Here is a 23,419-nt window from a genome sequence, read left to right as displayed (position 1 = left end):
ATTGTCTTCCCGGATCCCAATGGACACCCCAAATGAAGTGGGTACTTCAAAAAATATTTGTCAAATAATTTAAAGGAATAGGAAATCTCTTTTAAGCAAATAAATTTCACCATAGAAACTCTGATCCTTCTATGATATCCCATCCTGTTCTCTCATGCATTCTCATTGCTTCTAGCAAATAGAGAATAATACAACTTATAATTGTGAAAGTGCTCACTGAAAACCACTTTGGGATTCTCCCAGTCACCCAGAGGAAACTTAATGAGATAGAATGGAATATGACTGAATTGTGTAATAAATACCACAAATAAATATTTGATTTGAGATTATGGTATTTTAATCACTTGTGAAAGTTTTAAAAAGGTGACTATGATTTGTTCTCAATGTAAACAGAGGTTCATGTTAAAATCTCTAGAGATGTGCCTGATAAGAATTCATATTCACCCAAAGATTTAATTATTTCAGGAAAGTGTCCTCTGAACTAAAGCCAATAAAAACAATAAAGTCATATGATAATTTTGGAATGAGCCTACAGCATAATAACTGATACAATTTAGTTGATATTTTTCTGTCTAAAAGGTATTACTTCTTTCCTGGACACTGAACAACAGGTATATTAATAGAGTGATGCTTTAAAGTCAAGGATCCAGCATAGAAAGATCTTAATGACTTGAACTATTCTGAACTACTCAATGGGGAAAAAAAAAAAGCTTGTGTACATTTAGCACTAGCCAACACTCCTCCCCAGGATCTGTATTCTAGTATATCTTGTGCATGCTAACAGATTAAAAATATTTGTATCAGTGCCTGACATTACTTCACCATCTTACTATAACTAGTATACTTCCTCTGGTTGTCATGTCACTAGCAATTAATTTTGTTGTCAAGAATGCATGCTTCACTCTCTAAGCTGAGTATGTCTGTATAATCTTTTAATGCTTGTACTCAGACCTTATTTTTCTATTCATAGTACTTATTTATATTTTTCCAGCCCTAGCTTTAACTTCAAGCTAAATATCAGTAATTGCTTTGCCATAAACCCTGAGGTTACTGGTCACCTTCAAGTTAAAACTTGTGCTCCTTCTATCTAGAATAAAGAGTTTCTAGTGGTCTTTTTGCATTTGAGTATTTAATTGTCAAGGATGGAATAAAAATTCAAAAGCCTTGACCTTAACTGACATATCAGAGATAAAAATGACTTTGAAACTCTTCTACTATGTCAAGATACTATTTATATCTTTCAATAGCACACAAGTTAAGGATCTTGGCGAATGGAGACTTGGGCACCAAAAGGCATGATCACAGACAGCAGCAAAAAAAATGCCTGGCTGTGGACCAGATACACTGTAATGGCCTACACAGATTTTATGTCACTTCCCCAGTGTCAATGCCAAGACTGGAAGGCAGCACCCAGACGGCATGCCCATGTCATATGAGAGTTCAAATGAGGAAGCAGCAAATAGGTTTTGATAATGAAGAATAAAGTCCAGCTCCTCCTACTCAGTATTATTAAGCCAGATGACCACATATCCTAACTCTTTCTTATGACCATCTTTAGGGTTGGAGATGTATGAATGAGGCTATGAGACCCTGGTTTTAATCCTGAGCACTGAAGGAAAAAAAAAAGCAAAGTATAAAAGTTTACACAACAATCTTTTAATAAGAACTGGTGACACTTTATGCTTATACAGATTTATATTTCTTTGCCATAATGTTGTCTCATCACTTGAGGAAAAAATTGGTGTAATCAAAACACAGAACACTTATGATAGTTTTTCAAAATTTCAGTGATTTATTTAAAAAGTGTATATTTGCATTTAAATTGTATAATTATTTATATAGCATATTGACAAATAGTTTATGTAGTATATTGACAAATATTGATTTTTCCTGAAAAGAATTCTTTAAGAATAATCTGAGATTGGAACTGGCGGCTACTATGAATTTTTTCAATCTGAAGTATATTTCAGTGAAGATTTCAAAGGAATTTTCACAGCAGTTGGTTTCATGTATTTATATATGTGAAAGCTTTACTAAAAATCTTTCTTGGTGCCACAGGGATTTATATTAAAGCTAGGATAAGAGATCATTGTAAAGGAATGCAGAAGGTCCACTGGAAATTGTTTATAGGAACTTTTCTTAAAATACTACTTAATTGAGTTTTTCCCTCCCATTTATCCATTCATCCTTTTTAATATTTGGTAAGTATGCCATGTGCTCAGCCCTGTGGGCCTAGAGGTACAAAGATTAACGATATCCTTTGATACTAAGGAGCTTCTTTCCTACTAATAGAAGTCTTGATGTTAACAAATAATCATAGTACAACATTCCTTCTGCAAATAAAGTTATGGATAGAAGCACAAAGAAGGGTGAAGCTAACTTCCTCATTATGATATGGGGAATAACTCTGGAGAGGAAACCACATTTGAGCCTGGTTTGGAAGAGTGATTAACAGTCATTTGGTTTGAGGGTGGGACATACCTGGAATAGTTATGTGAGACTGTCTTTCACATCCCAATACACAAACAGAGGAGCTCCCTGAAGAGAAAACTAAAAAGCGACTGGGGAAAAAAACACTTTTGTATTAAAATAGCTCACAGAAAATCCATAGGGTTGAATGCTGAGAAGGAATCAGATAAGAATGTGTTCAATGATGAAGGAGATACATGAACACCCCCACAGAAGTCTGGAGTACTAAATCTGGAATTAGAATTCAGAGGCAATCATCAAGAGGATGTGTTTCCCAGGTCTGCAGTGGGATTATGTTGTTAAAACAACAACAACAAGAACAACAAATAGTATAATTCCTATATAACAGAGGAGGAAATCACAACACAGAAATGGGTAACTGACCCCCTTCAATTTGTACAACCAAGTAACCAGAGGCTGACTTCATTCCCAGATTCTTTCCCCAAGGATAACTGGTAATGCCCCACTTGCTTAGGACAGCCACAGGATGGGGAAAGCCTCCTGAACTTCATATCTCATGAAGCTATAAAGGGTGAAATGAAAAAGAAATGGAAGACCCATTGATTAAATCCATAGGTGATTGCTTAAAGGTATTTAAATGCACAGGCTCATTAGAAAAAGCCACATGTTACTGGAATACATCCCTGAACTTCAGAGTTTGTCCTTCCAGGTTGGTACAGTGCATCCACAAGTGGTGACTGGCCCCAGGATACCTGGATGGATGGGCCAGTCTGACTAAACATTTGCATGCTCTTCCTTAACATTCTAGCAAACATATTTCATTACTAAATAATCATTTTAAGAATTTCACCATAATACCAGGGAAGAGCACTATAAAGTTTATGGAGGTAGGACCTTTAAAGTGTTCTAAAAATTTACATTCCAGGAGACACAAAACTTTCTGTATGCCTTATCAGTAGAGCCTGTTCTGACCCAGTCTCATCAATTAAATAGTCCTAAAAATTTGGTCTGGACAAGGCAGAGAAGTTAGGAGTCTTTCCCTATCCTGTGGGTATCCAAAGCAAGTGGGAAGTTATCAGTTATCACTCTGGAAAGAATCTGGGATTGAAGTCAGCCTCTAGTTACCTGGTTGTGCAACTTGAAAGGGATCAGTTACCCATTTCTGTGATGTAGTTTCCTCATCTGTTATATAGGAAATCATACTGTTTGTTGTTGTTGTTTTATCAAGCTCACAGGGATGCTATGAAGGCAATATTACCAATAAACCATATAGAAGGTTTAAAATCTAATGGAAAGAACCCTAAGATGTAAGGATCCCTGGGCTTTTAAACACATAGTGATATATCAACCAACATTCATCAAGTCCAAATATAGTAGAATCCCCCAGAGAAGAAAACCCTGACATTATCTTTTCCTCAGTACTCTTTACTCCTGTCGTTTGGTAGGAACCTCAAAGTGCTCCAAAACCTAAAATGTAGTGACCATCACTAATCCAAGGCTACCTCATGATAGAAAAATCTTGTGGCCAGACAGGTGTCCATGATCACACAATTAAATCCACTTGATCCCTGAAATTAAATTATTTGTTATCTTTAAGATTATTCAAGGATTATATTTGCACCAATAATTTACTTAGAGGGATACCATCCTAAAATTAGACTTGTTAATTTGAAGGTGAATTTAAAGGATTGGAAAGACATTTGAAATAAAGAATTATTAATTTTAAGCTATCATGTCTTGACTGGCTTCCCAGATGTAAAATACTTGAAGTGCTTGATGTATTTCATGGGTACAATTTAAGGGTATGCTTACTACTACTATATAAAGTAGATAATAATTAGTCACTATAGTTCATATTCTGCAAGTTTAAAGAGAACTGTATTTCTGATTCAAATGTGAGACTATTTATGAGATAATACAAGAATCCCTTTATAAAAGGAATCAGGTCAAAACCATTTTGAGATATATAGGTGGCTTTTTGTTTTCAGTCTTGCAAATTTCTGTGTTTATCTGGTCAAAGGAAAATTTTCTTCTGGGAAGTTAAGGTAAACTCTGTTTTAAGAGTTTGCCCGAATCTGCCTGAGCTCTCTCAGTCATGCTATGCCTGTGGAAAGGAAGAGAGTAAAGAATATCTCTGAAATTTTTCTTTTCATGTGAAACTGAAACTCTGAAAAAGCTCGAATGATTTCCTACTTGTTCCCATAAACACAAAAACAATCTTCAGAAGCCGCACAATATTTCCAGGAATTCTAAAATAAGCCTAGTCTCTTTAGCCTGTCAATCCTAACTTAATATTTGGAAATATGATACTATATGCTTTCCAAAGTTGAACACAGACGTAAATTTAGTGAAAATGATGTTATTTCACCCAGCTAAGGGTGTGCAGAATAATAGAATAAAAGTGTTTGTGCATGTGTGTGGGCATAAATGGGGGAAGAAAAGCAAAAAAAAAAAAAGTATGATCTATAATATCTTAGAATAGTTGTAGCTATTGGGATTTAAACTTGCCTTGTAATTTTAAAGGATTTAAACTTTTTCTATTAGGGCTCCTTTAGACATTCTAAGTGACAGATCTGATGTCTTGCATCAATATTTGATTATTCTGGTGTCACTCTACAGTTTTTTTCAGCAGACTCTAACCTTTGAATAATAAATCCAGAAAACCTTTTTAAAAAATAAATTTGATTTCTTTCTTTAGAACTGTGTTCTTTGCTAGGATTCCTTATTTCAATATGTAGAGTACTAAGCTGTGACTTTTCACTCTCAAAATAAAGGCATTAGCTCTATTAAGCTCTGATTTAAATAGTTGAGCCCAAGTTAACACACTTTTTTGCCTCTCTGGCACACACTCAGCAGATGTCATTTCTGAGAGCTGTGATCATGTTGTGTCCAGTGATATTTTAAACAAATTCTATTTACTGCTTCAATGAATATGGAGGCTAAGGATGCAATCATTTTGAGATGGATGACTTAATAGTGTGCCATTTTTAAAAGGCATCATAAGGAAACAGATGACTGAGTCTGACTCATTTTGCTTCTCCCTCTTTTCTCTCATACATGCCCTCCTTCCGGTGTCCCGTTCACACAACACAAGTACTTGCTGAGTCTCTTCTGTTTCCCACGAGGGCACACAAGAACAAAAACATCTTTATAACCAATTCAGAAGTGATCAGTTTTCTCCTAGTCCACAGGGTTAAGAAGAGGAGGCACTGGGAGCTGGAAAGAGCATGAGTGGCAGCCGGTTTGGGGGAAGTAATGGTAATAACATTGCCCAGAAACTTAGATGGAAAGTGTTACAGTTTGGGTCTGGAATGTTTGACCAAAGTTTAAGTGTTGAAGACGTGGTCCCCAGTGCATCAGCATACAGATGTGGGGCTTGGGGAAGTGATCGGATCATGTAGTCTCTGACTTCATCAATATATTAATCCATTTGGTGGATTAATAATTTGAATTGTTTACTGGGAGGAGGTGGAAACTGTAGGCAGTTGGGACATAGTTACAGGCTGTAGGTCATGAGGCACATGCTTGGGGACATATTGTTCATGGCCTCTTCCTCTCTTCTCTCTCTCTTTGGTTCCTAGCTACCTCGAGTTGAGTAGCTTTTCTTTGCTATGCCCCTTTACCATGATGTTCTGCCTTACCTCAACTCCAAAGCAATGGAGCTGCAAAATAAATCTTTCCTCCTCTATGTTGCTTATATCAGCCATTTTGGTCACAGTGATGAAAAATTGGACTCTGTCAGAAATTTATACCCATTCTCTGCAGTATTCTTCAGAATTCACCAAGGAAAATTTTTAGCTAGACTAGATCATAAAAAAAAAAAATCCTCAAACTAAGAAAAACATTAGGTATCCTGAGATAGGTGAGATAAAACAACCCTTTATTTAGCATTGAGTTCTCTGTGAGTGCAAACCTTTTCTATCAGAATGAATCTACAGGGCACCATATGCAAATTAGGAAAAGATACTTATTTTGTGTAGATACACCCAGCGGGCACATGGCTGAGTGGAACTGGGCTGGATTCCAATATCCTTGCATCACCTCAAGTAGTCAACTTCATGCAAGATATAATCTGAACAACTGGACGTGGGGATCCTATTTATACAGATCTCTCTTTAGTGCTTACAAATCGCCAAGACAAAAAGGATACAACTATAACATGTCTATAGTCATTACAGACTAGCACTGTGTCAAATTTAAACAATAAAGTTTTCTGCAGCAAATCTTAAATTCACTCCACCTAAATTCAGATAAGCATAAAATGATTCTTGATAAAGATTCCTTGTAATATTGATATCAAAGAGCAATGAAGACAAGTCCCTCTCCTCCATTTCACTACTAGAAAAATGGAATACTTACCACCATCTTCAACTGCAAAATGGAACACATCACTTGTGGCATTAGCCCCTTCTTTTAAGACATAGCATATTTTCATGTCATCAATGTCAGCTAGAAAATAACCAAAAGCAAGATGATTAATTACTTTGGCAAGTTTCTTACCGTAAATAAATCCTATTGGCTGTTGTCTTTCTGTAAATGTGTTTAGATCCTCTTCCAGGGGAACAGTACTATCTTAAACCGTCAGATCTCTAAGCCCCTTGATTTCAGCTGTCTGTGGAAATTTGATGCCCTACACAAGAGTGCGAGACATAGGATGTAATAATAGCAAGGTGTCGCCACTCCCAATAGTGCTCACATGTTCGTGCACCAAGAGTGACTCCTAAATACGGAATGTCAAGCACCATGACAGGTGGAAAGGAAGATGTTTTGAGGCATGGTAGATTTCCTGGCCCTCTTGAATTACATCCTTTGCCTCTCTGGAGGACTGGCCCTCAGAAGCAAAAGGCTTTGCCCCCTCACTCTTACCTTCCGTGGTATAGCCGGCTGTTTCGAAGGGCTCCAAAGTTTAAAAGGCAAAATCAAGGAGGTACTTCTTTAAAAACCTCACAGATTGAAATAACTATCCTGACTAGATGTCTAAGAGAAGTTAGAACAAAACAACATCTAATAAGAATGGAAAGTTTTATTTAGAGCAGAAAGTTATACCTCCTCAGGTTATTTCCTACTCTGTTGAATTCACTTGATATCAAATTCACTCTATGAAATTCAAATTAATAGATTTTTTTGTTTTGATTACTAGGGCACAATTTTTAAAATTTAGTCATCAATTTGTCAGTTCTCCTCCTTAATGACAGTGCACAGAGAATATAATAGGACAAATATTCTGTTCTGTGACACTCACAATAGATGGTTATTTGACCTGGGCCAATCAGTGAGTTTCCTAAGGTTACATAAAATTGGATCACAGTTAAAAATAGTTTTCAACAACAGTCTATAATATATATTTATCTGGTAGGTGTTTTAGGGTTTTTTTCATCTCCCAAAAGCTCTACTTCAGTTCATGCTAGGGAGTTCAGAGGCTATATATATATATATATATATATATATATATATATATATATATACACACACACACACACACACACACATTTATATAATATACATCTAATGAAATATAATAACTTATGAAAGAATAAACTTGAGTGAGGCAAGGTGTTAGAATCCATGTGTTTCTACAGCCCTACTCTATAGATGTGAGATGTGCTCCTCACTGGCTCATACAAGTTTGAAAGGTGACTCACGGTCAGGAATCCCTGGGGTGAAAATCTGATTTTATAGTTAATGGCACCTTCTTGCTAAAAGAGGTACGTGGAGGCAAAGCAAGTTCAAGATGTTCTGTCCTCCTGCAATACTTCCTTTTAGCTGTGCTATAATTTCCAAAACTCTCTGCCTAGTGTCATTTTTATCTTTCTGTGTGGCTATCTTTCCTAATAGATTGAGAATTTCTTGGATATATTGTTTCCCATCCTAACTTCCCAAGTCCTTTGCTCAGGGTCTTATAGTAAAAGCTCAAACGTTCCTTAATGTAAAATGAAGATGTTAAGTTGCCTGATGGCTCACACTTGCATCTCTCCCTTGGCATGGATGGGTTTCTGCAGGGTAAGGAGTGCAGGCCCTGAGAGCCTCTTGGTCTGTTTAAATCTCCTAACTCAATTCCTGTAACCTTCCCTTTGTCAGTAAGTAGTTAAATCATCTCCACTGACTATGCATCCCTACCACGGGGGGAAAACAGCTTTGGGCCATGTGGGGAAGACTCTTTCCAGTATTTTCACCTTTTCTAAATTTTATAAGAAAATGTAAAGGTTTTACTAGGAGAAAAGAAAGAAAAGAAAAGAAAGAAAGAAAGAAAGAAAGAAAGAACCCTGCTTAGCACATCCCACATTGGTGCCAATGATTTCTTAGGCAAAAATACAGTATTTTGGAGACAGTGTCATTGAAACAAATAATTGCTTCAAAACTGATTTTTCAGAACTTTCCTTTTTTAAGAAAAAGAGAATATGAATGCAATATGACACTCAGGTGTCATGTTTCCCTTCCAAACCAGTGAATGTGTTATTGATTAGTTGGAACTTAACAAAATTCTTTTAGTTTTCCCTGAAACTTTGATACTAATTTATAGTTTAAAAAGAGGCTTTTTAAATCTCAAGTAAGTACTTTGGGCAAAATATTGTTATCCTCCAGGTACCTCTGGAAATAACACAAACATACTGTAAATATGCCTTAACTCTAGCTTTCTTAAGGCACCCAAGTCCTAACAAGATAAAAACTCAAAAGTTAAAATGCTATCTTCTTCAAGCAAACATCTAGGAATTAACCAGGTTTTCTTCTAATGGTTAAACATGCAATTACATTTATTTCCAGTTTACCCACACAATCATTCTGTCTTTTCTATTGTAAGTTCATTAACATGTCTGGTAACCACATCTGGTTCAAACTCTTTGGGGACATTTCCACTCTACTGAAAGTGATTTATAAATTATCCCACATAATGTATCATTATGTACCTACTGCAAATAAAAAAAAAAATCCAGGTTTTTGAGACATGTGATTCAGACCTGGTGTGAGGTGTTGGCTAGAGGGAGGGTGGGGACACCTTGGGAAAGTTGTAAAGTTCGAAATAAATAAATAATTTTGACTGTGGCTGTAGCTCAGAGGTAGAGCACTTGCCTAGCATGCATGAGGCCCTGAGTTCAGTACCTCATACCACAAAATAATGATAATTTTCCTAATCTGACTAATTTGACATTGTTAATTTTTCCTTATAATGAACTTCAATTAAAATTTTACAAATCAATTATTATTCTTTTTCTCCTAGGAACCACTTGGTCAATCAACATAAAAATTTTCTCTGGCTATCTGTGCAAAATTGAATCAAGTCAGTGCACTGAAAAATCCATCAAAATATAGTTTAGCTTATCCCTAGATGATAAAGACAAAGCAAAAACAAATTAAAAGACGGCACAGTCCTTCCACTGCTTTCTTTCTCCTACTGGAAGAGCTGCCCTAGCAGTTCTCTGATGAAGCTTTCTCCATTTTTAATTGCTTATCTAATCTCCATAAATAACTGCTATGAAGTAAACTCCAGCCTCAACTTGTTCATGTGAGTGCTGTGTGACTAAATTAAAACCAACAGTTTTCCTAGTCGATATTTGAGTTTGTATTGCAATGTAATAATTTCCCTTAAAAATTTAACTTTTTCCCCTAAAAAGAGAATCTCTATTTGCAACAAACTTAACTCTACATCAACCAAACAAACAAACAAACAAAACCCCACAAAAGTTATTGAAGATAATTCAAAATCAGTGAAAAACAGAACTGCCTAGAATAAAGTGGCATAATTTTTAGGGTTGAACATTTAAGAAATAACATTCCAATATTTCGAGCTGCTGGATTTGGTCTGTAGAACTTAAATCATTTGCCTGTCTTCATCCAAAAATTCTTTAAAAAAAAAAATCTCTAAAATCAGATTTCCATTTCAGGTCTGGAGAGGGATTTGAAATACATTTTCTGTCCTCTAATATATTCCTTTCATCCTCTTCACTTTCCATGAAAATGAACCAGTGTAGGATTGCATGGCATCCCCATCCTCAGAAAGCCTTCACACAAAAGTTTCCTGCTGGTGTGGCGTGACACTTGGCACTCTGGGGTTTTCCTGTCCCTGCAGGCCCTGGGATACATTCAGGCTTTGGGCCAAGAATCAGGAGGTTGGAGTGTGAGGCTACTTGCCAGCATCAAACAGAGAAGCAGTTCACTTGAACACTACGTTTTGCTACATCCATGTTTATTAAAGTATTTGTTATCTAAGAGCAGAACACTGCTGTAGGAAAAGAACACCCCCACTGGGATGCCCTGGGGTTAAACTCCATCTCTACCCACAGAGCCCACAAATGGTGGATCTGATTTCCTTTCTGACATGTGAGGTTTTCATGAAAGCAACACAAATGCCTTTGTAATGAAAGTCGCACGTTCTAGAGAACAGAGTCCTAACTCCCAATCTGGCACACTGAATGGACTTGTCCCTTCTCTCACTGAATAACCCAGCACAGGTCACCTGCCCTTCCTGTCTCAGACTGTGTCCACCCACCAGGGAAATTCAGGTTAGAAAAACCCTGTTACCTCAAGAACAAAGGAGCTTGAGGCAACTGGTGTTTGAAACAGGCCAGAGAGAGGGCTCAAATATGATGAAATAATTTCCTCTGTGTACTATTAATCTTGTTTACATATCTTCAGGTTCTAAATAATGAAACAGGTGTACAGTTTGGTGATGAATACATTGTCTTCTTAAAAGTGTAGTATAATCTCCTTTTCTTGGGTGTATCCCGCCCCCCCCCCCAGTCAATATATCCTGTGTTATCACATATAATTCTAACTCATATAACTTGTTGTAACTCTAGATGGGTGTTTATCTGTTATGTCTTTGGACAGGTGTTTGCCTGAGTCATGAAATATTATAAGAGAATTGTTAAAGTCTCCATGTAAACGTGAACATGTGTTTTTTTTTCTTTTAGTTACAAAGTTCCTAGCAACCACAATAGTATTGGTGATGCTCTTCAGCATTAATCAAAGTAACACAAATTTAAAGGTTTATTTGGATGCTCATTAATAATGATAATAATCTGAATAAATACAATTTAGTGAGCTACTCCAGCTATAAAGTGTTGAAATGCTTCATGAAGCATGCATAACATATGAAACAGGATGCTCAGAGGATAGCTGTGGCTAATGCAGCAGAATTGGAAAGTCTGCTTCAATTTTATTTCACCAATCCTGCCCCTACTTTGGCAACATAACTTGCCACTATTGAAATATATCAATACTCTCTCTAATAAAGGTCACTGTCATGGTACATCTGGCAGCAAGGCAGCTGTTTTGTAAGAAAGTAAGTATACAGTTATTTTTCCCTTTTCTTTTCTCCCTTCTCTTCCCTTGGACCCTAACTCAATGCTCTACTTATAGGCTTTCAGGGATGGCCATGCTCTCAGGAAATAAGACCTGGAATGTCCATTGGGTATAAGGAAAGCAAAGGAAACATACCTTGAGTAAACTGAGTGATGCTGTGGTTGCCTTTGTCCAGGTTGAAGAGATATCCATGTCGAGGAGCCTCTGTCACAGTAAACTTCAGAGAGAAGTGCAGGCTATCTCTATCCTCCACTTTCAGTATTTTGCTTGTGATCATGAACCCCAAGTGACCAGTGGCCAGATTGCGAAGCACAGAGGCCCCTTTATTCACTGCAATTTGGGGGACACTATTGTCAACAGGTAAGATCTGGATCTTCATCACTTGAGGTCTCCTCGTTTCAAATACTGTATCTGGGAAAACATAGAAGTCTGTATGGGTGCCATCAGTCACCGTGAAGGAGAAGCTGTCTTCACTCGACTCCGTGCCATCATGTTTGTAGCTGATTAAGTTTTCGTTCAAGTCTTGCTTGGTAAAAGCCATGACAGGTTTGGTATTGTTGAAAAGGAGATGACCATGAACAGGCACCTGGGTGACAGTGAATTTCAGGAGTTTGTCAGGAGTATCTCTGTCTTCAACAGTGAGTTCAAAGGGCGTGATCAGCTTGTTTTCACCTTCACTGACAACCAAGTTATGGATGGTGACCACTGGCTTTTTGTTGTCCACGTCACTAATGGAGATACGGAACGTTCGGAAGACAGGGTTACGTCCGTCAGTGACTTGAAACTCAAAGCTGTCCATCTTCACCTCATCGTCAGCTGTGTGGATGTAGTAGATTTTGTTTCCAGCCAATTGGAGCTGAGTGAAAGATGCGATGGACACTCCAGGTTGGTCTGTGCACTCTAGGTGACCTCTCATGGGGGCCCTGGTGATGGTAAAAACCAAGTTTTCATCCGGGCTGTTCAAGTCACTTGTGCTTAGTAAGTCTGTTGTGAGGGTGACTTTACCACCTTCCTTCAAGGACACCCCCTTACTAATCACGTCAGGGAAGACAATGTCAACACTCCCAATGGACACATAAAAGTAGCGATCGATGAGGGCGTTAATTCCATCAGTCACATCAAATTTAATTAGGTCCCGGATGCCCTCTTGCCCAAAATGGACATACTGAATTAAGTTTCTGTCCACTTCATCCTGGGTAAAATTCATGCCCAGCGTGATATTTTCAAAGGCACCTGTAAGTTTTTGTCTCTGTAATAAACCATGTCCTGGCCCATAACGAATGGCATAAACCAAGGATTTGTCTTCAGAGTCCAAATCAGTGGCCATTAATATTTTATTGTTGATGACTTTGGTTTCCCCAATTTCTATCTCCAGTCCATTATTGATGGTCATTCTGGGGGTCTCATCATCCACAGGGAGGATCATGATGAGGGCCATCTTTTCCAGAGAGTGCTCACCATCCGTTAACTTAATCACAAAACTGTCTTCCTGGGTCTCAGAGTCATCATGCTCATAAATAATGCTGGAACTCTCTATGATCTGATCCAAGGTGAAGCTTTCAACAAGAACTGTGCCATTTATCTGCTGGCTCATGATGTGGCCATGAGTGGGAAATCGGGTAATAGTGAAGGTTAAGTCATCCGGGGGGATGTCAGCATCAGCAGCATTGAGGATGGGTGTATCAATCACCAGACTCATACCTTCCATTACTATAAATTCTCTCATAAACATTTCTGGCTTTTCATCATTGGTAGGGATGATTACAATGGGGAAAAAATGTCTCTCTGAAAAGTTAATGCCATCAGAGCAATGAAATACAAACCGGTCTTCCACAGGTTCCACCCCTTTGTGGACACTCTGGACATAGTTAATGTGGCCCTGCCTGAGATCTTTCAGAGTGAAGGCACTTATGGCAATCCCTGCTCTGGACTTCTCAGAGCCTGGGGCTGGAGAAATGTTTTCGACATAGCCTGAGGTTGGCTGAATAACTATGGTGCACAGGAGGTCATCATTCAGGGAGTCAATATCTTCAGCGCTTATGTGCATTGAGGTTATAACACCTTTATCACCTTCCATTACTGTAAACTGTTCACCCACAGAAATTTCTGGGGCCTGGCTGTCCACAGGGAGGATGGTTACCCACACCGTGACACCTTGAATAGTATTACCACCAATTCTCCATTCTTGAGACTTTTCTGACAGGCTCAGGTTGAAAGAGTCTCCTTTGGGCAATAGGCCAATCTCACCACTGGTGTGGGCATAGACAACGGAGCCCTCCAAGAGGTCCTTTTGGGTGAACTGCTCTGCTGGAGCTCCATTGACCAGGATTTCTCCATACAAGGGTGGATCTTCCAAGAGGAAAGTCAGCATCAAATCATCAGTGTGTTCATCAGTCCCCATAATAATACTGGTGGTGATTTCAGTAGCTCCGTTTTCTAAGACGTCTAGATAGGACTCCAGAGTACCTGTAGGAAGGCTCAGCATGGGCACCTCCTGGTCCACTGGCCGGACATTTACTCTGAGAGTGATAGGCACCACATGGTGTCTGTCACTGACCTCCAAGGAGCAGCTATCAGTCAAGGACTCATCTCCATTATGAGTATAAGAAATTCGCCCCTGTTTTATGTCCTCCAAGTGGAAGAGCTCTCCTACATGCAGTGTCTGTCCGGACACTTGCATGTGGCCATGTTTGGGTGCCTGTGTGAGGGTAAAAATGATGTGGGTCATATCAGTGTCTACATCACTCACATGCAACTCAGTCTCACTTATGATGTGGTGGCCCTTCTCCTGAATAGTGAAGCCAGTGTTGAGGATCTCAGGTGGCTGGTTGTCCACGGGCTGCAAGTAAAGGGTGAAGGTACCAGGAGCCACATTCCCAGCTCGGTCCTCCACCTGGAACTGGAACTGGGCCACTCGCGCAGCCACTCCCAGTTCTTGACCTGGGGGTCTGTATGCAATTTTATGGTGATTGATCTGGGCTTGGGTAAAATGGGTCACCACAGTGGATGGGTAGTCAGTCAGGACCAAGGTGCCCAGTGGGACTGGTGAGTGGTTTTCATCGGTGTCCACAGGGGGCTGGGTCACGGTGTAACGGAGTTCTCTATCATCGGTGTCCAGATCAGTGTAGCGCAGCCACTTCTTTCTCAGTGGTGTGAGCTGGGATTCCTGCACCACCATCCGAAGGGGACAGCCACTGACCAGCTCTGGAGGGAGGCGATCCACAGGATGAATACGTATTACAAACTTCTGTAGTCCAGATTGATTAGGGGGGTCATGGTTATCCTGAACTCTAAATGTAAACTGGTCTATCACTGGGCCAGGACTATGGGGCCCAGAGTGTCTATAGAAGAGCCGCCCTTCTGTTATGTCTTTCTGCTGCCACTCTGTCACTGTTCGTTCATAATATGCTCCCTGCTTCCTCCAAAGGCCACTGATCAGCTCCTGCTCCTCTTGGGGAGGATGAGTTTGGCGGAGAAGCAGATGCCCTGCAGTTGAGGAGGGTGATTCCAGCACAAAAAGCAGCAGAGAGTCATCAGAGTCTATGTCAGTTGCACTCAGAGCAAGCGGTGGGATAAGCACTGTTTCACCCTCTGCCAATGTCAGTCCAGTGTTGGCATTCAGGACAGGTGGCTGGTCATCCACAGGCACTAAAGTGATGGGGAACAGGAACTGCACCTGGTGTCTGCCTCCTCCATCCACCATGCGGAGCACCAGGTTGTCACTCAGTGAACCATCTTTGTCATCATGCTGGTAGACCACATGGCCAGCTGCTAGCTCTGCCACAGTAAAGGTCTTAGGAGCAGAGTTGCTGCTGGGAGCACCCAGAATGACAAGGTGACCATGCCGGAGCCCAGCCACCACCTCCAGTCGCACTGCTTCTAGGTCATCCTCATCACTGATGACCAAGTTTTGTGGTCCACTGCCTGCAGGGCCTGTGAGAGGCCGAGACTGACCTTCGTAGAGAATAAGACCAGTGTTTCGTGTGACCACCGGAGCCAGTGTGTTCATAGGCTTCACCACTACCATGAAGGCAAAAGGGTCAGAGGCTGCTCCTTCCGGGTCCACTACTTCTAGCTCCAGTTCAAAGAGTCGCTCCTGGTTAGAGTCTTCAGAAGGGGGCTGGTAGGCTATCTTCAGAAGGTGCAGATCTCTCTGAGTGAAGGAGGAGAGGGGTAGGCTGCGGTCATCGGTGCTCACCAAGTAACCCTGGCCGGGCTGTAAGGGAGAGGTGAGGTTGAAGATCAATAGGTCAGGGGTAGACTCAGCATCCTCGGCTGCCAGCATGTCTGGAGTCAGGGCGGTCAGTACAAACTGGTCCACCTCCATCATCATCATGGCCACAAAACTAGGCTTAGGTGCGGTGTTCTCAGCCCCTCCTCGGATCCTCACTAGCACCTGGAAGTGCTCGCGTTTTAGAGCAGGGCTGCCAAGAGGAGCCCCTCGTGAACGCAGCTCCACCACCATGGGTACCCAATCTCTGTTGGGTGAGCGACTGGGGGCTGTGTGACGGTAGCGCACACCTAGCTCCTGAAAAGCTTTGCAGTCCATCAAGAGAGGCTCCGAGGTACTTCCTTCTCTGGCTTCTCCAGGGACCTGCGGATAGTGGAGGAGTTCTCCATAGCGAGGCAGCGCACTCAAGCCCGTCAGGATGCCCACGCGGCACTCCTCCGTCTCGGGCTGGTAGGCAAACTCCAAGCTCCGCGCGTCCAGGGCATTGCTGGTCCCCAGCAGTTCTTCCACGACCAGAGGCAAGTTCCGAGTCACAACCTCCAGTTGGGTGAAGACTACTTCCACCTCCAGGACCAGTGGTAGCACTACTGCCCCTCCAGGAGCATCATAGCGCAGCTGTAGTCGCACGCGGTCCCGCGACGGGCTGCGCGCACCCAGGTGGGAATAGCGCACCTCTCCTGGGCCAAAGTCGCAGGAGAAGCGCTTGGGATTCAGGCGGCCAGGCCTCTGAGCCAGCGCGTCGTTGTCTAGCACAGTCACCGCGCAGCGGTCCCCTGGCTGCACCTGCAAAACTAGGTCGTGCAGCGGATCGAGCCAGACTTCACGCCCGAAAGGCACCCTGAGTCCGCGATTCGCCATCACTATGGCCTCCTCGGAAGGAACCCCCGCAGCCCCCGCGAGACCCGGAGACAGCAATGCTCGGTCACCCACGGCGGGCTGTGCCGAGATGCGGCTTACCAGTGACAGGAGAAGCAGCAGCAGACTGGGTGGCGGACCAAGTATTGGCTGAGAGCTGGTGGAGTTGGCTGTCCGGCGCGCGGGGGGAGCGACCTTTGGGGTCCTGGCTGGGTGCATGATCCAGGCGTGAGGGCTCAGGCAGGTCAGTCTGAAAGCGTGCAGTCAGTCCTCAGGCAGGCTACCAAAGACACCTCCGTAAAGTGCCAAGAACACCGCACTCTGCCTGCTAAGTCCCCCTGTAACTGGGACTGGGCCAGAAGGATGGGAAGTGTCCGGTGCGGTCCCTGCTGGAGCCGCAGCGGAAGAGGATAAGCCCTCCCAGCTAGTCCGGCTCCGCCGCTGCCGGCTCACTCACGCGGAGAACTGAGTCCCTCCAACTCTTACTTCCCAGGTCCCCAAACCCCAGGCTGTGAGGGAAATCCTTCCCCTCCTACCCCCTTACTCCAGTCTTCTCAGGAGACCAATCGTTGGTCCCGGGAGGAGGGACGGGAGTCGAGGGTTGGGTAGTGATTTCTGTCCATCAGCTCTAGGGACCGAGGCGGGGAAACGGTGGGGAGGGGAGGAGAAAGAACGAGCAACAGGTTGTCTTGAAAGTGCAGGGAAAAGGGACCTGGAGCTTCTTGCCCTTGATCGCGTTTTGCTCTGAGCTGCTAGATTTGGGGCTCACGCATAGGAAGCGGAACGCGCTGTGGTGCGGGATTCACTTCTTAGAATTTGTCTGCAATTAAGAATATCCCGTATTAACCCCTCTCCCCGCTGCAATGAAATCCTGCAAAGAGGATAGTTTTTTTTTTTTTTCACCGAAACTTGCAAAGCTGGGGAGTGAAGTTAAACACAATGCCTCCTGAGTTTGAATCGAAACCCAGAGCAGTTTAAGAAACTCCGGGCGCATGTTTGCAAAAAAAAAAAAAAAAAGGGGTAGCTGGGATTAAAACCAAAGCTAGAGCAGGTTACAACCCCCTAGCCCCGCCCGGGGTACCTTCTCATAAATTTACAATGGACACAGTCCTCGGACTGGTGAGTTTTTAACAAGCCCCCCCTTTGCAATCAAAGTTCACGGAGTAAAAGGAAAATAGGGCATTTGGAATGCGTGAGAAATGTAGTCTGATCAGAATCGCTAGTCTCCCACCAAAGAATAAGTTCTAGGGAATGTAGCCCCAGGCTGTCCCAAAGCCGCCGCTGTTGGGGTAGCTGTCATTAGAGACGCTCCTGTTCTCTTCACAGTAATTAGACCAAGAACAAACTAAACCCACTTGTCAGCTTCACATTTCTTTGCCTGCCAAGAGAATTGATAAATATCCGGAGGGCGAACTACAATAGTTTAGATCCCATTTCAGTCAGCCGGTTAGAGTTGAGCTCTTCCTGCCCCCTTGTGTTTGTCTGGTTTCAGTCCTGTAGAGATTCCCTTTGTAACAGGTTTTCTTACCACCCTCATCTCCCCACCCCACTCCCCCCAAACTTCTCATAATTAAAGCGACCATTTTCAATTAGTTCCCTGAGCAGTCTTGCTTATACAATGTTCAAAATGTCTTATTTGGAGTGATTTTCCCCCTAAAAATAATAAATATCTGATTTTAAAACAGAAACACAGAATTAGAATAATAGCAATCTTGCTCTTTTCCTCCTCAAAGGTTATTAATTTGGAAAAGAGAGGTGTGTAAGAAACTGTTAATACCCTTTTAAATTTCAGTCTAAATTTTAGATATAGATGCATTCAAGGATAATTTCAGGATGTTGCCTATCCTTTTAACTCTTTTGTGCTTTTAGCTTTAGCTTCTGTGTCAAGATTATGTTTCTGCTTGACACATTCAGAGCTACTTCCCAGGCCACGTCATAAATTCTGTGAGTAAGTATTGATGTCAGATGGGAGATGTCAGATTCTGTTCTAGGAAGCACTCTAGGCAGTGGGTCCCTACAAGTCAAAGATGGAAAGTTTTGAAACTTTTCAAAAAGAAGCAAAACATTACTGCAAATAAACAAGGTTTAATTAACTGAATCTTAACTAACTTATTGTGTGTGTTCTGCACTGTTTGAGGAGCCTTAACTCACATTTAAAGTTGATGGATACATTTCACAATATTACAAAGTGAGCATCTAGGAACATAGAATGTGGCCAGTATTTTAAACACATGACAAAATTTCCATCTAATTCCTCACCAATTTGCAATTTTCTTTGACATTATTATTTTATAACTTATTAGGATTATTTTATCATACAGAATTCTAATGACAGAGACATGACAATATTCTATTTCCTGTTCATGAATGGATAATAAGAAGATGCCAAGTGGAAAAGAAAATTAATTTCAGAATACACTCTTTCTTTCCATATTATGTTTCAAATTCTGGTTATTTGTTTTTATTGAAAAATGTCATCTTGAAGCCTAGTGGCTCTTAGTCAGCATGGTGACCCTGGGTGAGTTCTGACCAGAACCAGACCAACAACCCAACCCTTGATGCTTCCCAGTGGCTCCAGGGTTTTCCTTTTTTCTTTTTAAAGTCCAACTCTATTTGACTTGTCCCTGATGATAAGATCAGCATTTGAAGTATGGTAGTATGCCTGAAGGACAGAGTTCAATATTTTGTTTCATGCGAAGAATACAGGTCCACATTTATTTTTAAGTAGCCTAAGGAAATCAATAAACTATAATCTTTTTTGACTTTTAAATTTTACCTGCCGGGTGAAGTGATGGAATGTTTCTTGGTGTGTGTGTGTGTGTGTGTGTGTGTGTAACTCTTGGGGTTTTCTTGTTTTTCCTCAGAAGGCAGTACATATGATTTAATTAATAATCTTTATATTAGTGACCATTGATAAAATAGAGAAACATTACCTTTTCCTCTAAAAGCCACTAACATTGATGATGTTCATCTCTTTTCAGAGTAATAGTACAGTGTTAAACGATTTCTGTGCTAATTATTAATTAGCATGAAAATGTTTTTAAGACATTCTCAATATCTTAAGAAACTAAGTTAACAATGTGTGATTTTTTTAAGAAAATCTAGCCTTAGTCCTTCAGTTCTTATTTTTGAAAGCCTTGTAATGCTTCCAGTACATATTCTGAGCAAAATATTCATTAAAATATATATATTTTTTATATTTTAAACACTTGAAATGTCTCCTCAGAACTACTTAAAATTAAAATTATTGATTGTTAAAACTCAAATGGTTTCTGACCTAAGGTAAAGTACCAGAGAACTTGTTTTCTAAAGTAAATTCATCGTTCTAATGTGATGAGTTTAAGACTCAGACAAGATACACAAATGGAAATTCAGTGGCAGGTTTGAGACTCTGAAGTCAGACTAAAGCTAAAAGTGTATCTATTTAAATTTTGAATATTACAGCTTTCATTGTAGATATTGTTTCATTTTTCTAATGTTCCTCTACTGGGTCATAAGACTTTAATAGAGGAGAATGCCTCATAAACACTTTAAAAATATGTTCAGTATGCACAATTATACCTCAGTATCCAAGGGTACTGGTCCCAGGACTCCTGAGATACTAAATTCACAAATGCTCAATTCCCTTCTATAAAATGGAGAGTATTTGCATATAACCTATGCACATCTTCCCATAAACTTAAAATATCTCAATATTGCTTATAATAGCTAATAAAATATAAAACTATGTAAATAGTTGTTGTACTATATTTTTAGGGAATAAAAGACAAGGAAAATCAGTCTGTGCATGTTCAGTACAGATGTAATTTTTTTTCCCCAATCCAATTTGGGTGCATTTTAATCCCTGCTTGGTTGAATCTATGGATATGGAACCTGCAGATTCTGAGGGCTAACTGTAGGTATAGACAAAAGATTTCAGTTTTGTACCAATCATCTTTACTAGTTGTGAGCATGGTTTATTCCTCAATAGCTTTAATACAATGAGTTGCCTGCAAACACAAAACTTGACTGATTTCAGAGCAGCAATCAGGGAGAGCAAACAGCCCTGGACTGATTAACCAGGGGCTGATTCCAGCCTGGGTTCTGACATCCACTAACTGTATGTTGTGATTGTATGTGTGACTTGCACCAGTTCTTCTGTTTTGCAATTTCAGTCTCCTCAAATGTAAAGTGAGGAACTGCCTTTGCAGACAGGTTCCCTTTTGGTCCTAATATGCTAGTGCCATAGGACCAAATTTATGGACAAACTGCTATTGTACTTCCCCATATGCTGTGTGATCACAGGCTGTAGTTCTCGTTCTTTCCAGAAAGACTGAGGGAATATTTATTTTAAAAAATGTATCATTTTTACTATGTCAGAAAACTAAATCAGATCTCAAAGCTCACGCCTCTTGCCTGTAGAGCAATTATTCCTTTCTAAGGTATATAGAGCATCATTTGCTTCCATGGATGTGGGCAACTTAAATATATCTTAAAATTACCATTGTTTTTTAGCTCAAAAGAAAATTGAGGGGTTGAGGTTGTGGTTCAGCAGTAGAGTGCTTGCCTAGCATGTGTGAAACCCTGAGTTCAATCCTCAGCACCACATATAAATAAAATAAAATAAAGGTATTGTGTCTATCTACAACTAAAAATTTTTTTTAAAAAATTGAGATAAAAATCAATCAATACAAAACTAAATTAAAGTTATTTTGAGGATAGATGGAATTTTAAGATGTATCACTTATTTAGTGATTCATGTGGCTTACAAACACCCAGACTTTCATATAAAGCTGTGTTCCGATGCAGGTCTACCAGGTAAGAAAAGAACATTGACCCAGAAGCCAGAAAACGTTTTAAACTGGCTTTCCCACTTCCTTGAATCTCAGGACAAGTCACCTTGTCCATCTCTAAAAATGTGTGATTGGGAAGATATAATACATATATAAATACAAAGTATGTATGTATTTATGTATGGGTATATATATGCAAAGTAGAAATGATAAGAAATAGTCATTGTTTTTAACCCTCCACTATATATATTTATAACCCTCCAATATATATCTTTCAAAGTAAAGATGACAAATTGTTGGTTTCTCTTTAATTCCCCTTTTCTCCTTTTCTGGACTTTTTCTTAGTATCTTATTAATGAAATGTTGTTTGATATGGTTATAATGAGTAATAATATCTATTGATAGTATGTATTAATTGTTCTATTAGTTTTCCTCTCTCACCTGTATCTTCAGTCTTTCTAGTTCCTTTGCTCGGATTAAAATCTTGCTTAATTTTTCTATTCTGTAGAAACACAGTTTTCCTCGACAGCAATAACTCCTCCAAGTAGGCACAAACTCTCTGGGAATATTCCTGAATCATATATCTCTGCTTCCTCAATTTCTTATCCAATTGATTCATGAATTTTCCATAAGGTGATGTTTCTTTCACAAATTCTCTTCATCATGCCTCTACTTGTTTTCTGCAGTCCATCATCAAGCTGGGGAGAATGTCTCTCCACAGTTCTTTCACAACTGTCTTCTCTTTCCATTCCTGTCTATCACCACCCTCTCTCTGCTAGCCATTGTTTTTCATCAAGGTATCTTCAGATCCCAGCCTCATTGCTATTAACATCTGCCACCTTACACATTGATGTAGATAAGACAAAGTCCATCTTTATCATAGTATTTTGCTAAAAATCTTTTCTGGTATCCCCTTGCCTATCAAACGAAATGTCTCTTCCTTTCATGATCACATAAATGAATTCTGTGTTTAGGCATGGATTCCATCTCCAACAGAGCTTATTTTGTACATGCAAATATTTGAAAACCTGAAAAAAAATCCGAATTCCAAAACATTTCTGGTCCCAAGCATTTGAGATAAGAGATACTCAACCTATAGTAAGATGAAATTAATTGTAATTTTTTAAATTTACTTTCATTTAATCTAATTTATTCTTATTTTGTCAGTAAGCACAAAAACTTAAAAAAAATTCACCAAACCCTAAGATGTTTCAGTTTTCTCAAATATAAAATGGTACAATTGATACTTATCCTCCTATAATGAGCAGTGATTGTGTCTGGCTCTCTCAAACATTACAAACATTATTCTCTAAGTGAGGAATTTCCACAATATGACTCTTAGTGGTAAAGACTCCAGAAGACCAAAATGTCTGAAACAGTCACTTCCCCATGCCCTTGAAAGTCAGCACACTGGCCTGTGACTTAGGCTTGGATAATCTGGTCATGCCTGGATCTTTGCAATCACTTTGACAGAGACAGAGAATGATTCATTTCGTTGGTGTTTCTAGTGACACCCCAAATCTACAACCAGTAGAGGCAATGGCTTCCAAGTGGCTGGTTCACACTGGGTGCTGGTTGTAGTGGGGTGTCATTGGCAAAGTCCAGTGCCCAGCAGTGGTTGTAATACTAACAGTATCAGAATCTTTGCTTCTGGTGGCTTGGTTTTTGGTTTTTGTGTCATCCCAGAAATTGTGGAAGCAATCTAGTATCTTTTAATTTTCTTTTTGCTTACCTTATCCAAGGACAGTTTCTGTTGATTGGTATGAAGAAAATTGCATAACATTCTTGACTACTTTGCAAAGATGTTGTAAAACATGATGAAACTATTTTA

General features: G+C 40.2%; 1 protein-coding gene across 1 annotated transcript in view; it reads right to left on the bottom strand.

Annotated features, from left to right (window-relative positions):
* The window catches only part of Frem2 (FRAS1 related extracellular matrix 2), a 179,761-nt gene extending 162,454 nt beyond the window's left edge, over positions 1 to 17,307 (bottom strand). The window contains exons 1-2 of the mRNA XM_046454228.2: positions 11,866 to 17,307; positions 6,790 to 6,879 (exon numbers count right to left, since the gene is read on the bottom strand). Coding sequence (XP_046310184.1) covers positions 6,790 to 6,879; positions 11,866 to 17,035 — 5,260 coding nt within the window. The 5' untranslated portion in view covers positions 17,036 to 17,307. The remainder of the gene's footprint in view (positions 1 to 6,789; positions 6,880 to 11,865) is intronic.
* Between the last annotated feature and the right edge of the window lie 6,112 nt (positions 17,308 to 23,419).

This window comes from Marmota monax, unplaced genomic scaffold, assembly GCF_021218885.2.
Source record: "Marmota monax isolate L192 unplaced genomic scaffold, Marmota_monax_Labrador192_F-V1.1 WCK01_AAM20220418_F8-fsc00011, whole genome shotgun sequence".
Taxonomy (NCBI): Eukaryota; Metazoa; Chordata; class Mammalia; order Rodentia; family Sciuridae; genus Marmota; species Marmota monax.
This window is presented reverse-complemented; position numbering and strand designations above follow the sequence as displayed.